The sequence below is a fragment of the Acomys russatus genome, chromosome 6 (assembly GCF_903995435.1).
Source record: "Acomys russatus chromosome 6, mAcoRus1.1, whole genome shotgun sequence".
In the NCBI taxonomy this organism is placed as follows: domain Eukaryota; kingdom Metazoa; phylum Chordata; class Mammalia; order Rodentia; family Muridae; genus Acomys; species Acomys russatus.
In genome coordinates this window covers 70,710,812-70,726,578 of record NC_067142.1, presented here as the reverse complement: position 1 = coordinate 70,726,578, position 15,767 = coordinate 70,710,812, and the positions used below count along the sequence as shown (strand labels likewise).

The window sequence follows — 15,767 nt, the reverse complement described above, 5'->3', positions numbered from 1 at the left end:
TGGTGCGAAGCTAGTTTGGTCATGGTATATGATCGTCTCTGTCTGTTCTTCAGTATGATTTACAAGAATCATTGCAACTGCATTCGCCAGGGAACTGGCCCATGGTTTTCTGTTTTTGTGATCTTGTTTTCGTATCACCACTGGCTTTGTAGAATATGCTTTGTCTTGTTCCTTCCCTTTCAATTTTGTAGAAGGAATTTTGGAGTATTTAGTAGAATCCAGCAGTAAATCCATCTAGTCCTGGGCTTTTCTTTGTGAGAAAACTTTTTATTACTGCTTTAATCTCATTGCCAATTATAGATCTGTTTAAGTCACCTTGACTTAATTTTGGGAGATCTTATGTCTAGTATTTACAACCCCTGGCCCCCCCTTTTTTTTTTAGATCTTCTAGGTTGTTGCTTTTTGTTTTTGAATGGCTATTTTAAAACCATTGCCTAATGAACTTCTAGTTTTCTTTGGGATCTGCTATAAACATTCCCTTTCAGTTCTAGTTTTAATAATTTAAGTCTTCTCTCTCTTCTTTTTGGATATTTTGGTTTGGGGTTTGTGAAATTTTATTTTTTCAGAAACCCAACTTTTGTTTGTTTGGTTTAAAACTGTCTGAAGATGATAGTGATGGATGTACAACAATTTAAAGGTACTCGAGCCCTCTAAGTGCACACTGAAAACCAACTGAGGTGGTAGGTTCTACAGTGCATGTGCATGTGTTATCATAAATTTTAGAAAACAGAAAAATGAAATTTCTATATAAAGCTTATAATTATTTTCAAAAATATATTATTAAACGGAAAAGGGGATAACGTAGTATGACTGTTTTATTACAATCTTTAAAAATGACACCACAGACATAAACCTGGAACTTAGAAGCAAAAAGTTATCTATCTGTTAAGGTTTGTAAGAGAACAAAGTGTCAGAGAAATAAAAAAATTAATACAGACTTTGTCTTGTATCTCAGAATAGAAATGGTTGAATAGATATTATTTTATAACTATTGCATGTTTTGCATAATACAAGGAAAATTTTTGGTGGTTTTTTCAAGAAAGGGTTTCTATGGGTAACCTTGACTGTCCTGGAAAACTCTCTGTAAACCAGGCTGGGCTTGAACTCACAGAGATCTATCCACCTATGTCTCCTGAAAGTTGGGATTAAAGGCATGTGCCACCACCACCTGGAAACGAAAAATGCTTTTTAAAAACCCAATAACCAGCACTCAGGAGGCAGAGGCAGGTGGATTGCTGTGAGTTCAAGGCCAGCCTGGTCTACAAAGCTAGTCCAGGACAGCAACGGCTACATAGAGAAACCCTGTCTCAAAAAAACCAAAATAAATAAATAAATAAATAGATAAATAAATAAATAGATAAATAAATAAAATAAACCAATAAATCAGAGCCAGAGAGATATCCTAGTTGACCAATGACCTGAGTTTAATCCCTGGACCCTCCATAGCAGAAGGAACTAACAAAGCAATGAAAATTATTTTCTGACCTCCACAGGTGCACTGTGTATTGACACATAGATGCGTGCATGCGCACACACACACACACACATACACACACACACACATACACACACAAATAAAAGATCCAATAAACAATAAATTTTAAAATGAAACAAGTAAACCTAACTGGGTACAGACTTGGTAGCACTAGGAATTATCTTAAGTACTTACAAAACACTTAGTTTGATGGTACATTTCAAGTAATATACACCCTGAGGCCAAAAAAGCACTGCAAAGGCAGGAAATTCTTAACTGTTAGCCACCATTTTGCTAATGATCTTATTTTTCTGCAACTGTACTATGCAAGAACATAATACAAGACAAAGAGCCTAGGTATAACATAGATGTATTAAATAATAATCAGCTGAAGTATGCAAGATTTTCTGCCAGAAAAAGAGATATCATTTAAAATAAAAGTGGCAAAAGGCTTTACTCTAAACTTTGAATTGGGAATATCAGTGTTAAAGAGAGAGATCATTTCTGACAAAACTTCTCCTTAGTTATATCCAATGAAAAAGATATTTTTTTATTCCATTGGAAATGTTTAAGACTCTACACACTGTATATGCACACACACACAAAGAGAGAGAGAGAGAGAGAGAGAGAGAGAGAGAGAGAGAGAGAGAGAGAGAGTATGTACCTATCACAGAAGTAAAAGAAAGATATGAAGAGGAAAAGACCAAAGGAAGGGGAAAGGGAGAGGACAGAACAATGGGGAGTGGATATGTTCAAACATATGGTATACTTAAATAAAATTGTCATTATAAAACAAATCATTTAATGAAAAGAATAGATGCTGATAACTTTGAAACATTTTTAAAGGAGTGTCTTGCTCTGTGTCCTGGTTTGGCCTGGAACTCATGTCCATCCTCAGGCTCCAGCCTCCTGAGTGCTGTGATTACAGGTGTGAGCCATTGTCCTCTATATAAACTTTGTTTAAAATACAATTTATGAATAATAAGACTGAAAAAAGGAAAATGGATAAAGTTGTGTGCATTTCACCACATTTAGCTCCCATATCACAGGAAATGTGGGAGATCTTACATGGCGCCAAGAGGAGACAATCATCAAAATCCAGAGTAGGACATGGTAACGTCCAGTTTCTTAAGTGCACAGATGCTTAGGGAGGAGAAGGCATTTACCCTTTCAAAGCTACTTTGTTGATCTGTAGATCAAATGGATCTTATTTGGCCTCTGGTTGAAACAATGTAAGAACAAGGTGTAAGGAAGAAATCTGGAACTGTGGACTGAAGACTGAACGTGTTGTAATACTAAAAATTTTTGAAAGTTATAGTAAACATGTCTAGAAAACAGCGATGTTGCCAGTTTTGAAAGAATCGGTGTTTAGCAATATATACTGAAAAAATTAAGGTTGAAAAGACACTACAGATGGCAAGTGTGGGAAAGTGGTATGAACAATGAAAAGAATCTGGATAAACAAAAGGAATTGACCGCCTAGATGTCAACTGTACTATTTAATGTCGTTTTGATGTGTTTTTAGTTCTTAATAACAAAAAGTGAAAAGATAAAAAAAACCAAAGAATTCAACTTTCAAGGCCATGCTACCAGAGGAAACACATGAATGGTTAGAGAGATCATAGGCCCCAGGGCTGAATCTGTTACTTTTATTGTGCTAAATAGACACAGTATCAAACTGGCTTCTCAACTCATGTCTCTTCATACAGAGATCAGTGCAACCCTCAGACCTCATCAGCAAAGTCCCACGCATGGTGGGTGGAAATTAACTGGGAAACCCACAACACACCAAACTGCAGAGAACAAGTGATTGTGGATGCTTAGTCACATGTGCAACATCTGCCTCACACCTCTCCAAAGCCCAGGGACCATTGTGGCAAAGGAGGCAGATAGATTATACGGGCCATAAGTCAAGGAGGGCCAGACTAAAAGCATCTCCTGAGTGTGATAGGACCGCTGCAGTCATGAACTCACAGCAGCAGTTGTTGCCGCAGCAACGTGGGTCCAGTCTCCATTCTGAGGGGGAGCGGGAGGGGTTCACCAAGCCCTCATCCACAACTGAGAATTAACGGATTGTTGATGGCTTCTGTGGGAAGGGGTGGATCGCTTTTCTTAAGGGTGTGGTTCCTGGTAAGTCAACCATGCTCTAGCAGATGGCCCCATACCCAGACAAATTGGAGCCAAAGGTTATTAAATAAATAAATAAACACATACAAAGTCAGGGGAGGTAGCAGAGAATCTGGGAAGAGTTATGGAGAGGAGTTGGGATGAATATGATCAAAATACATTGTGTGGATTTAATCAGTGGGAAAAAAATTTTAAAAAGAAAGAGAACGTACATTATTACTTTGTTGAGCAGAGCTCTTCTGGACGATCAACTCGACATCTGGGAAAGGAATGGCCATGGCCCTTTCTCTCATTGACGTCTTCATATGGACAATATGGCTCCCGTACTGTAGGTAAGGCATGGCATCCGGCAGCTCCCATATCACCACAAGGAAGAGATCATCCTCCTTTCCCTTGTGCAAAGAAAAAAAGTATTTTAATGAATTATTTCCTTTGAGCTGTTCTTTAGCAGAGAAAAGCAAACAGACTGATACCCTATCATCCTGCGTCACCAGCTCTCCAGCATTGCCTTTCTGATCAAACATAATTTTCTTTGCTTCCCACTCTCCATAGCAACCAGAAACCTGAATCTGATACTAGTCATGGGCGTTTGAATACCTCTACATGTGTATGTCACCTTTATATCTGCATTGGTAATATCATAGTTTTTTATGAGTTTTATGTCAAATTGACACAAGCAAGAGTCCTTTTACAGGAGGGAACCTCAATCACCCACCAGATTGGCCTGTGGGCAAACTCAAAGGGCATTTTTTTGTTTTTACTGATGATTGATGTGGGGAAAGACCCAACCCACCATGCATGGTGCCACCCCTGAGCTCATCAACAGAGGAAAGATAGCAGGCTACCAAGAAGAGACTTGATACCCTATGAGCATATACAGGGGGAGGAAGTCCCCCTCAGGCACAGTCATAGGGGAGGGGAGTAAGAGGAAAATGGGAGGGAGGGAAGAATGGGAGGATACAAGGGATGGGATAACCATTGAGATGTAACAAGAATAAATTAATAAAAAAATTTTTAAAAATCAGGTTGAGCAATCCAGTAAGCAGCACTCCGTCATCACCTCGGCATCGGTTCCTGCTTTGACTTCCTTCAGTGATATGATAAATTATTTCTTCCTCAAGTTATTTTATTTTCATGGTGTTTTATCAAAGTAATAGAAAGCCTTATTAAGACAATACAATATTGCTTTTCTAATTTATTTTTTCTGTTTTCATGTGTATGTTGTGCTTATGTGTGCATGTATATTTGCATGTAATACATGTGTGCTCAAGCATCTGGAAGCCCAAGGTGAAAATCAGGAATTATCCTCGATTGATCTTCCACCTTATTTACAAAGACAGAAGCCCTCAATAAAATTCACACTTGCACGAGTGTGATGCATCTTATATGTGTATTTGCTTTTGTATTATGATAGTTTATTCTATTATAGTTCTGTTTTCTAAATAGTTGTTGGTGGTGATGCTTTTAATTTTTGTTTGTATGGGCATGAAAGCCCAAATTTAAAGGCTGGTACCTAACAGAACAGGGAGCCTTCCAGAAAAGAAAAGTGGCCATGGTAGAGTAGAGATGACTGCGTGGGAGTGAAGACAGTGGGCTCCGTTCTCAGTTCTAGTGTGCTCTGCATCCGAGAGGACCAGGCTCCTATTTTCTCTAACTGTAGATGGATATAATTTCCTCCATTATTTAAAACCTTTGGATTCTAGATGTGGCTCTGAGGTTTTTACTTTTGCATTTATGTGTGTGTGTGTGTGTATGTGTGTACATGCGCGCGCGTGTAGGAATTCTTTGGTCAGCATTTGTTGGGGTAACAAGAATTTCAGCAATGATCAAACAGTGAGATTTGGGGGTTTCAACAAAGCAATGCTTCAAAGCTGTTGCTTGGTCTCATGTTATAAGTCTCCAAGATCAAAGTCCAGTTTGGTGTGAAAAGCTCTGAGAGTGAAAGACACAGTGGTCTCATGAGCATGCCTCAGTTTCCCCTTTCATTGAAGTTCTGGTCTGCTTTACATACTATATTGTTAACTCTACAATGTAAACTGGGAGCTTTTAAAAGTCCCTAAATATCCTTCATATACTTACTACTGTGTGCCTTTCAAGAAATTTTTTTAACAGTTTAGCCTTTCAGTCTTTAATGAACATCTACTATGGACAGGGCAAGAATAGAGATACAAAATGAGGCATTTGGTTCTTACCAAGCTTAGTCCAAGGCTCTGCATGGGGACCAGAATTACCAAAGTTGACATAGCTACAGCAGAACTCAAAACATTTTTGCTATGTCATGGTCTCATGTATCCCAGTCTGACCTTGACCTCCTTCTGTAGCTGAGGATGACTTGAACTTCTGACCTTCTGCTTCTGCTTCCTGAGCGCACGGATTGCATGTGTGTGCCACGACACCCTGGTGATGTGGTACTACAGATGAGGGCTGTGTGAATGCTTAAAGCAAGCACCCTACCATCCCAGCTGCACCCCAGCCTAGGATCCTGGCTCACTTTGCAGCCCTTAAAGTATAAAGAGCATCTGTGATCACTGACACTCTGATGATGGATTGCAGAACTTCCAAAAGGCAAGTGGCACTTTGCTTTATGTGTGCTTCCGACGCATTCCTCTCCAGTCATATTTTGGACTATGCAGACAACAAGGGAAGAATCTATTGACTGGGGAAGATTTACCCTCCCTTTTTATAAGCTAAAAAATATTAATCATCCCAGGCAATACTGGTACTTTGTCACTGAAATCCTATTCAAGACTGATTTTCTGATCCTAGCCTCCGGAGAAGAACAGCAAAGGCAGTGTTAGTCCTTGAGGTCTAGCTGACCGGGTGAAGGCCACACATCCAAGATAAATGATGTTGGCTTCTTTTTAAATCTGAAGAAGGCATTAGTATTCCTGGGTGGTAATAGACTCACAGGAAAAATAAATTAGCCTGTTTCAGTCCTCCCCAAACAACCCTGAGCAGATTGCATCATTAACCTTAAAATACACAAAGTAATTTTGGTGAGAAATGGAAAAAGTGACTTGAGCCTCTTTGAATGTTTTATGGGCCACAGGGGACAGGATTTGCCAAGGAACCTTTCTGAGGAGCAGAGGGTGGGTGTGAGGAACATCAGAGTGGTAGATGTATGGCACTTTAACCTTTCTGATATCTATTTTAGGGCATCCTGAATGATGCTGAAGCAAAAATGTGATGGGTGGGTTGCTGGACCTGAGCAGCTGTGCTTTTCGCCATTTGCTTGGACGTGAGCAAAGTTGGTTAGGAGCATCCTAACAAGACAGATGGTATTATGCTTGCAGCCCTAGACTCAGTCTCAGTGTCACATAAATTGACCAAGTGGTCATAGCAGTGTTTGCACTAGAGAGGTGGAGGCAGGAGAATCAGGAGATGGAGGTCAGTGTGGGCTACATGAAACCAGAGAGGAGAGACAGACAGAGACAGAGAGAAAGAGATAAGCAAACAGGCAAAGATATAAAAGACAGAGACTGATGGGGGGGGGGATCACCACTGGATGTCCCCCAAGAAGATTGCCCACAGCACAAGCACAGAAGCAGGATTCGAACCTGGATTATCTTGATAGTCCCATTGCGCTCCAAGGCGAGGATGAGGTACTGATGCTTCACCTGGGCCTTGAGGAAAAACAGGCGCAGCAGCCCATGTTCCTCCTCCACCCAGTCTTTCCCTTCTGGCAGCATTTTCATCTCCTGTCCGCTGCCAAAGTCCCAGATCTTAACTGTTCCTAAGGGCATGAGAAAATTGTAAGATGGTGTGCACACAGCTTGACCCTTACTTCAGGGGACAATGATCTTGTTGAAGTGCATCCTGTGGAGGGCATCTCTGTGGGCCTTGATTTATCACAGGCTGTTCAAAGAAGCAAGCAACACAGGGTGGCACCTTGAAAGCAATGAGTATCTACTTTGGTTTGGATAAATATTCCCCAAAAGCCTGAGTGTTGAAGGTTTGGTTTCCATCTTGGTGCTGTTAATGGAACCTTTAGGAGGTGGGGCCTGGAGGTCCCCAAGGTCATTTATGGAATCACTTAATCCTTTATGCCTGAAAAATTATGCCCACTCATTCTATTAGCTGGCTCATGAGGAAGCATTTATTTAACAAATATGGCCCAGAAAAAATATATTCTGAGTAGTGCACACAGTTGACCACACCATCTACTCTAGAGCAGGCAGCACTTTGGTAGGAGTTCAGAATAAGATGAGTTATGAGGGTAGGGCAGTGTGCTTCTCCCCAAATCCTAACACCCCCTCTCCACATCTCAGTCCTTAGCACTAACACTGCCGGATGTGCAATATTTTGACTGTGTGTTTCTCTGCCAGGCTACCCCCAATAGCAGCACTCTCACTCCATCATTTATTTGCTCATTGCCAACATCAACCATTAATTATACTCAGGATACCCTGTGCAGTGGCAAGAACTCTGTCTTGTAAAATGAAAACCAATTACTGCACTCAATCTCTCTGTACTTTGTAGAAAAGCGATACAAAGAAATCATCCCTAATCTGAGATCTCAGGAGGCAGAGGTAGGCAGATCTCAGTTTGAGGCTAGCCTGGTCTACATCATGAGCTCTAAGCCAGCCAGAGTTAGATGGTGAGACCATGTCTAAAAAGATGGTCCTCGTGTTTATCAGGTTTGCACTCATTCCTCGCTTAGGCAACTTTGTCTTATCACCCTGACTTGCTTGTACTTCAGGACGTTGACCATCCAAATGAGGTAAACACCAGTGAAGGGAACTGCTCAGATACTTCTAAATTGTGATGGGCCTGTGGGCAGACTTGTCCTGAGATTCAGAGCATCCTACTTTATAAGGCATATTAAAGCCAGATCTCTGTCACTTGAAATTATGGACAGTCTAGAAGGATCAACTGAGATTTTTTGTTGTTGACAGACTTTTGCTGTGTAGCCAAGGCTGTCCTGGACCAGGCTGGCCTCGAACTCACAGAGATCCATCCATCTGCATCCACCTCCAGAGAGCTAGGATTAAAGGCATATACCACCTCCCTCACCTCCAACTGAGAATTCTTAAGAAAATCCAAGATTATAGGACTAACAAAATAAAATAATGTTTGTATGCAAATAACATTATTGCATACAAACTGACATATTTGAAGTCAATTAATCTTTGTCTGAAATAAAGGCTATGCTGCTGGGTATCTCCAATACTAGGACTTTTTTATAGGAGTGCCAAGCACCTGTACACAGTGAGGCTGCTTTTGCTCAGCCACACTCCTTAAGAAGGAACAAGGTGTCCCTGCGCATTGTATGCCAATGCTTTCCCGCACCCTGACCTGGCATTCATGATTTTATTCCTGCTGTGTTATCTTCTGTTCACATTTTCAAATATCTGACTTCCACACTGGGTGCCCGCTCATTCCAGTCAATGCTCCCTGAGAAAGCATTTATTTATCAAATATCCTCAGGAATAAATATATTCTGCACAGTGCATACAGTTGGTCACAGCATCGACTTGAGAATGAGCAGATCTTTTGTGAGTGTTCAGAATAAGATGAGGTGGAAAGGTGGGGCAATCTGCAGCCCTCTAGTTACTACAAGTGTTCCACAGAGGAGGGAATATAAGACACAGATAATCCAAGCCCCAAAGTCCCCCAAGTTTGATGTGCCCTCATGGAGCCTAGGCACAGAAGTGTATCCAGTATAGAACTCTAGGCATACCATAATACCAAAGCTAGAGGAGTAATTTGTTGGTTCCCTAAAGATATTGTGAATAAAAATATTGTAGGGATTGGAAGTGAAGCTCAGAGGTAAAGTGTATATATAAAACTCTACATTTAATTCTCAGTACACACCAGCACACACATGTGCACATACACACAAACCACAGCAGCAGCACAAGACCCCAGGTCCAACGCCTTTTAGCTAACAGCATGTAAAAGGCATTGATATAGAATAAGCCAGTGCAACACAGCCATTTCCCACCAAAAGTTTAAATGAAGTGGCATACATGAAAGTCTGTTCATTCCTAACTACAGCGTCAAATGGCTTTCTGTAATGTATTAACTCATTGGAAGTAGCTATACACATTAAAACTCAAACTATAGGTGATACTCTGTGGGCTAATAATACATATTTTTAAAACTATTTTTAGGTTAACATACAAAGTAGTGGGTTTCATTATATTTTCATACACATGTGTCATGATATGAAAGACTTTTGCACACAGTTGCACCAGCCATGCAAATAGAATATAAGTTAATGGTTTGTTTTTCACACCTGTATCAGGATATTAGCGCCCATGAGATGAGACTCTAGGTATTCACCAAGGCATACCATCTCTCTGGAGTGTCTGCATGTCAGCCTGACTCACATTTCCCCCCCAAACCACTTAAACTTAGGAGTCTGTGCACAAACTCCCAAGACACCACAGTGGAAATGTCACATTCTGAACACTATACTCACCATTATATGCTCCTGTGGTAAAAAGATATCCACTTTCATCAATATCCGCACAGGTCAGTTCAATATTGAAGCCATGAGGGTCTAGAATTTGGTATATTTGGAGACCAGTCTCAAGTTCCCATACCTATAGAAGAGGAAAAACAAAACCAGGTATTCTATATATCTGCCCTTCACTTCTGAGTCAAGTCTTTTTCTTTCTTTTTTATTGTTTTTCTGTCTCCTTCTCCTTCTTCTTCTTCTTTTCTTCTTTTCATTTTTCTTTCTTCTTCTTCCTCCTCCTCCTCCTCTTCCTCCTCCTTCTCTACCATTTTCAGTTTTCAAATTAGAACTCCGCACTTCCAACACCTTTCCCAGATCTGTGCCCTGAGTGCTGGTCCATTCAAAGTCAAGTTGTGAAAGCTGACTTCTGTTATATTGAGGACTGTGCTGTCCTGAGTGCGTCTCCCTGGTTGTGGAAGAATAGTCTGGAGGCTTCAGACAAGTGAGGACATGTTTTTGAGGGGGATACTGGACCTCAGCCTCTCCCTACCCCCTTTCTCTCTCTCACTTCCTGATGGCTAGCATGAGGTGAGGATCTCGTTCCATCTCACATCCTACCACAATGCGTTGCCTCATCAAATCAACTGAGCCAATCCACCATGGACTGAAACCTCCAATACCATGCACTAAAGCAAATATTTTCTCTTCTTGAGTCTCTCAGACATTTTGTCACAGTAGTGGAAAATTACTTTGTAACTTAGCGTAAGGATGAAGCAAAGGTGGCAGCCAGAAATACAATAATAAGTAGTGCTCAGTTAAGTCCTCAGTGACAGCAAGGGGCATGGGATAAAAGCATGGTGAACAGCATAAGATGTGGATAAATCATAAAGAAATGGCTTTCTGTTCATTTTAAGTAGTTTTCTGACTAGATATATGAGACGCGGGATAAGAACTAGACACATCATCTGTGAAACAGGCTGGCAGTGTCGGGAAAAATCCAGAAACATCATGCTTCACCAATCCCTCTCACTGGAGACACACAGAGGACATAGTTATGATCTGCATCTCTTCTACTTTGTGGCTGAACCAAGTTCGGGTATAAATGTTCTAGTCAGAGAGCAATTGAGCCACCTGACGGTACTCGAGCTGGTGAGGGTAGGGCAGTACATCCAGACGCCAGAGGCAGAGAGGTGTACTTTTCCCCCTGGGAACGGAAGGGAAGTTAGTTATGGCAGACAGGTGAGAAACGGGGAGGAAGCTGAGGAGCAGGGCCAGGGCCAGATGATGGCCACTGTCTGGGAAGGAGCAGAGCCAAGATCCAGATGCTGTCAGCTCAGCCCAGAGGCCACGTTCTCTGCCTCTGGATGCCGTGTATAGACACGGTCCTGAGGGGGGACAGAAGAATGTGGGTCCCTGCATAACTGAATCTTGAGGTCATCTATCTTCACATCTGAATTCCAAGTCCTTTAGACACTTCTCATCTTCTGTTGGCAAAGATAAGACAGACCATGCATATGAGCACATTACTACATGAATGCAAGGCAGGGCTTATTTTAGTCTATTTTATTTGTAACAGCAGGGAAAAAAATATCCTATCATAATGAAATGAGTTCAGAGGATTCAGGCTTGAGAAAATATCCAGCAGCTGACCATAGAAGGTTAAAACATGAGAAGGAGTTTGATGGGTTCCTGGAGGGATGTGGCTGACAGGTCCATAGGCCTCCTCTTTAGTGCATTCATGGAGATAACAGGATGGAAACCTCATACAAACATCACTGCTGGGTGGCTTCTGTGGTTGTTGTGACAGACATAATTATCATGGTCAAGTTATATGCCCCTAACTCAGCAGCAGTGGGCAGGGATGGAGGTACAGAGCCCAAGGCATGGGTGCTCACAGTACACAGACCCAGACTCACATCCCACCTTCCTGTGAACGATGCCATCTGAGGCAGGTCACAGATCTCTGAGTCTTATTTTTCCCATCGTTAGAATAGACACCTGTGTCTGTCAGCGTAGACCTTTCATGAGATTTAAATGAGGTCATAGATTTAGTGGTCTTGGCACATATCCTGCACCTGTGAAAATATGGTGCAAGCCTGTTAAATGCCTTCCCTTTCGTCTTAGCATACACCCTCCGGTGAAATTTTAAATGCAGGCTAATTCCTTCTCCTTAATATATTTCCTCAAAAATTTCTATTTGGCTCAGGGGATGAGGATGCTTGCCACCAAGCCTGATGACCTGAGTACAATCCATGAAACTCACATGGTGGAAGGAGACGAGATACTTAACTCCCACAAGTGCTCCTCTGATCTCCACAGACACCTACCCCTTCCCACACCAAACCAATATATAACTGTAATATTTTTTTTTTAATTTCTATTTTATTATCTGACTTTATTTAATCAACCACATGACTTGAACTGGCTTAAAACCCCTTCCTCATCATGTGTGCATGAAATCTTAAAGAGAGCTTCGGTGTGTTGTCCCAGTCTGTGGACCACTGCATAGAAAACGTGGTGTTTTACTTACAAGAAGATAACATTCCAGCCGGGTGGTAGTGATGCATGTTTTAAATCCCAGCACTTGGGAGGCAGAGAAAAGTGGGTGGATCTCTGAGTTTGAGGCCAGCCTGGTCTAACAGAGTAAGTTCTAGGACATCCAGGGCTACACAGAGAAATCTTGTGTCAAAAAACCTAACTAAACCAAACCAAACCAAAAACAAACAAAAAGATAACATTTCACTTTCTCCACCCTTTTCCTGCCTGGGAATTATTGCCCACTCACTTTGATCACGGACTCTGAGCAGATAGTGAGCACTTGGTGGAAGTATCTGTTGTAGAGCATCACGTTGATTTCTCGCTCGTGGCTGTGAGGAATCTGCTTCGTGTCCTGTATCATCCTGGTCAAGGGATACATATCTATAACACTTGATCCTGGAAAGGACGGAAGGAAGGAAGTCACAAAGCTGTGCGTGGTTGATGGTTCATCCTTGATATCCCACAGGCTGGAGACTGAAACCTGGGTTGCTTAGTGACATCATCTTAAAAATGAATCATTTTATAAAGGCATCGCATTCTTAATTGTCAACATCAGAAGTCTAGAGCACCACAGAGGATTTGACCCAACCATCTGGTCAGTAAGATTAGAGTATAGAAGCCAAGTGCCTTAGCATTTAACGAGGTGACGATACGGTTGCCGACTCTAAAACATCTCTGACAAATACAGTAAATGTGATTCAGCCAAGGGAAATTGTGTCCCCTGCAGACTTCATTATCTTTCAAACATGGGTCATCTTGACCTCCGCTTTCCTAATTTTATAGTCTGCTTCCTGACTGTGCCTCCCCGAACACTGCCCACCAGCCTCTGCTGAACTGCTGCTGCTTGCTCTAATGGTTGAAGTGGAGACAGAGTTCTTCAAGCCAGAATATGATAACACATGCTGGGAACATGGTCTGATTAAATCTAATGATGGGGAATGATTGCAGGCCAGTGATTGCAACATCAATAGTAAAATTAATTTCCAAATCACTATAATAATAGATGTAGTTAGCATGGCCAGGGAACGGGGAAGCAGTATGCTTGCATTTTCCTATAAGAATAACTTAATTTTCAAAATCAGATACCCATGTGCTTCAGTTTAATGTAATGTCTAGAACATATATACTCTGTCTAATGTCTAGAACATGTATATAAATATATATGTATATATAAACATATCAGAGTATTCTGTAGTAATTTATTTATTTGTTTTTCTTTTTTAAGACAGTGTTTCTCTGTGTAGCCCTGGCTGTCCTGGAACTCACTCTGGAGACCAGGCTGGTTTCAAACTCAGAGGTCTGCCTGCCTCTGCCTCCTGGGTGCTTGGATTATAGTTCAAGCAAAAGCAAGACTTCTAAGAATAGGAAACTGCTTCCCACTTCATGGATGTGGCCATCAAGTTGCCACTGTGGATGCTTCAGTGACTTTCTCAAATCATTCCCAAGAAACTCTCAAAGGCTTAGCAGAATTTACTAACTGTTTCCTTAAGTGTTTAGATTTTGTGATATAGCCTATTCATATGCCAAAGACTGAGCTAGTTCATCGGGCAATGTTACTCAATTCAAATCCCGCTGCCTCCAACGTGGTAAATGGTTGGCCATCAGGCTCTCAGAGGCACACTTGGAGCTTCACCATAAGCCTGTCCACCTGATAGTGACAGTTAACATAACTAGATTTGCATGTGCAGAGCCGATCTTCTTCTATCTTCTTGACTAGTTGTGCTACGATAACTGAAATAACATAGGAAAAAGACCGAATGCAGATTCAGGAGTCAGAAGTTCCGAGACTGAATCTCACCTCTGTTTCAATGTTCTACAGATCAGTTGAATGGTTTGAGGTCTGGCTTTGCCATTTGTAAAACTTCAACAATTCCGGCCTCAAAGTGTGACTGTGCAGATGAATGACAAGAGTAAAAAGGCAGCAAATAGTTATCATCAGCAGCATTGTGACGATGGCACTGACAGTGACAATGTGTTATGCCAAGCATTGAGTGCAGTGCTCTTGTCCTCATAGCCCTGAAAACTACTCTACATGATGTCACTTTCATCTAAATACAAATTAATACACTTGGTGTAACCCTGGTGCCAAGCTGATGGCTGTCCTTTTTAATGATCAGACAATACACAGAGCTTGGTGCTTTTGCAAGTAGGAGCATCACCAAAAGTATAGAACAGTGGAAAGAATGCTCAGCTTTTCTATTCTCTGTCTTTTTCTCTGTCTTGGGATGCTACCGTCATTACGCTGATGCTAATTGGGATGGAGATTCTGGACACGATAATCAAGCAGGCGAGTGTTGGTGTAAAGAGGTGACATTTATGTGTAATCATGAATACATTAATCTCAGAGCAGGTCAAATAGGGGAGAGGCCTTCATAGCTGGGACTAAGTTCTGTTTTACAAGCTAGAAAATTATTTACTGAGCATGAAGTGATGGTTTACTTATAACCCAGTAAAAATAAATAACACAAAATGAAAAATAATTATGTTCTCCAACAGAGACAGCACCAATCATTTCCCTGCCTTAATTAATCCCCCAAGAACTCAGAGCAGGTGGTCAGCGGTAATATGCTTGGGGAAAGCAATTCTGGCGTAGTGCTCCAGAGAGTAGAGATTCTATTAATATAACCATTTTTCTTCTAAGAGTTAAAGGCCATGCATGTAAATGGTGGCCAACTTAAATGCCTAACAAGGTTCTTTGTCTTTTTAGTGTAGCTGTCAGAAAAAATCCGTAAAACAATTTGGCACCAATGCTTTGTATTCAGGACCTATCTTCCTGGATTCTGGCCTTTCTGTGACTCATTATCTAGAAGCAAAGGCAGTTGAGAAGGTCTGTACCCATCTTACAGAGTGACCAACTCCTTATCAGACTTGTCCTGCTTCAGAGAACAAATTCATGCCGGTACATACTACTAAAGTACCAATTTACTGTAGCCCAAAGTCAAACCAGGGACCCTAGACACACTAACAGCTTTTTCACCCGTATCTGCTTCACCTGGGCCATGTACTCCTAGGATCATCATCCTGTAGAACTAAACTGACATTTTCATAAAACTAAGATTGTATATTTCTTTAACTCACGTAGAATGATAAGAAATTGAAATAAATATATTGTCATGAACCATTGTTAGTCATTTTCTTTGTGTGGTTTTCATAGCAGGTGCTCAAGAGCCATCTTTTTTTTTTTTTTTAAGTAAAAGACATGACATTAATTTATGATGCTTTAGG

General features: G+C 41.2%; 1 protein-coding gene across 2 annotated transcripts in view; it reads right to left on the bottom strand.

Moving 5' to 3' along the window:
- Nucleotides 1-15,767, bottom strand: part of Wdr64 (WD repeat domain 64) — a 104,996-nt gene that overhangs the window by 35,404 nt on the left and 53,825 nt on the right. The window contains exons 12-15 of one of the 2 annotated variants that reach the window (XM_051148275.1): nt 12,790-12,938; nt 10,026-10,149; nt 7,159-7,334; nt 3,814-3,993 (exon numbers count right to left, since the gene is read on the bottom strand). In XM_051148275.1, coding sequence (XP_051004232.1) covers nt 3,814-3,993; nt 7,159-7,334; nt 10,026-10,149; nt 12,790-12,938 — 629 coding nt within the window. The remainder of the gene's footprint in view (nt 1-3,813; nt 3,994-7,158; nt 7,335-10,025; nt 10,150-12,789; nt 12,939-15,767) is intronic. The other variant, XM_051148276.1, reaches the window with a different exon arrangement.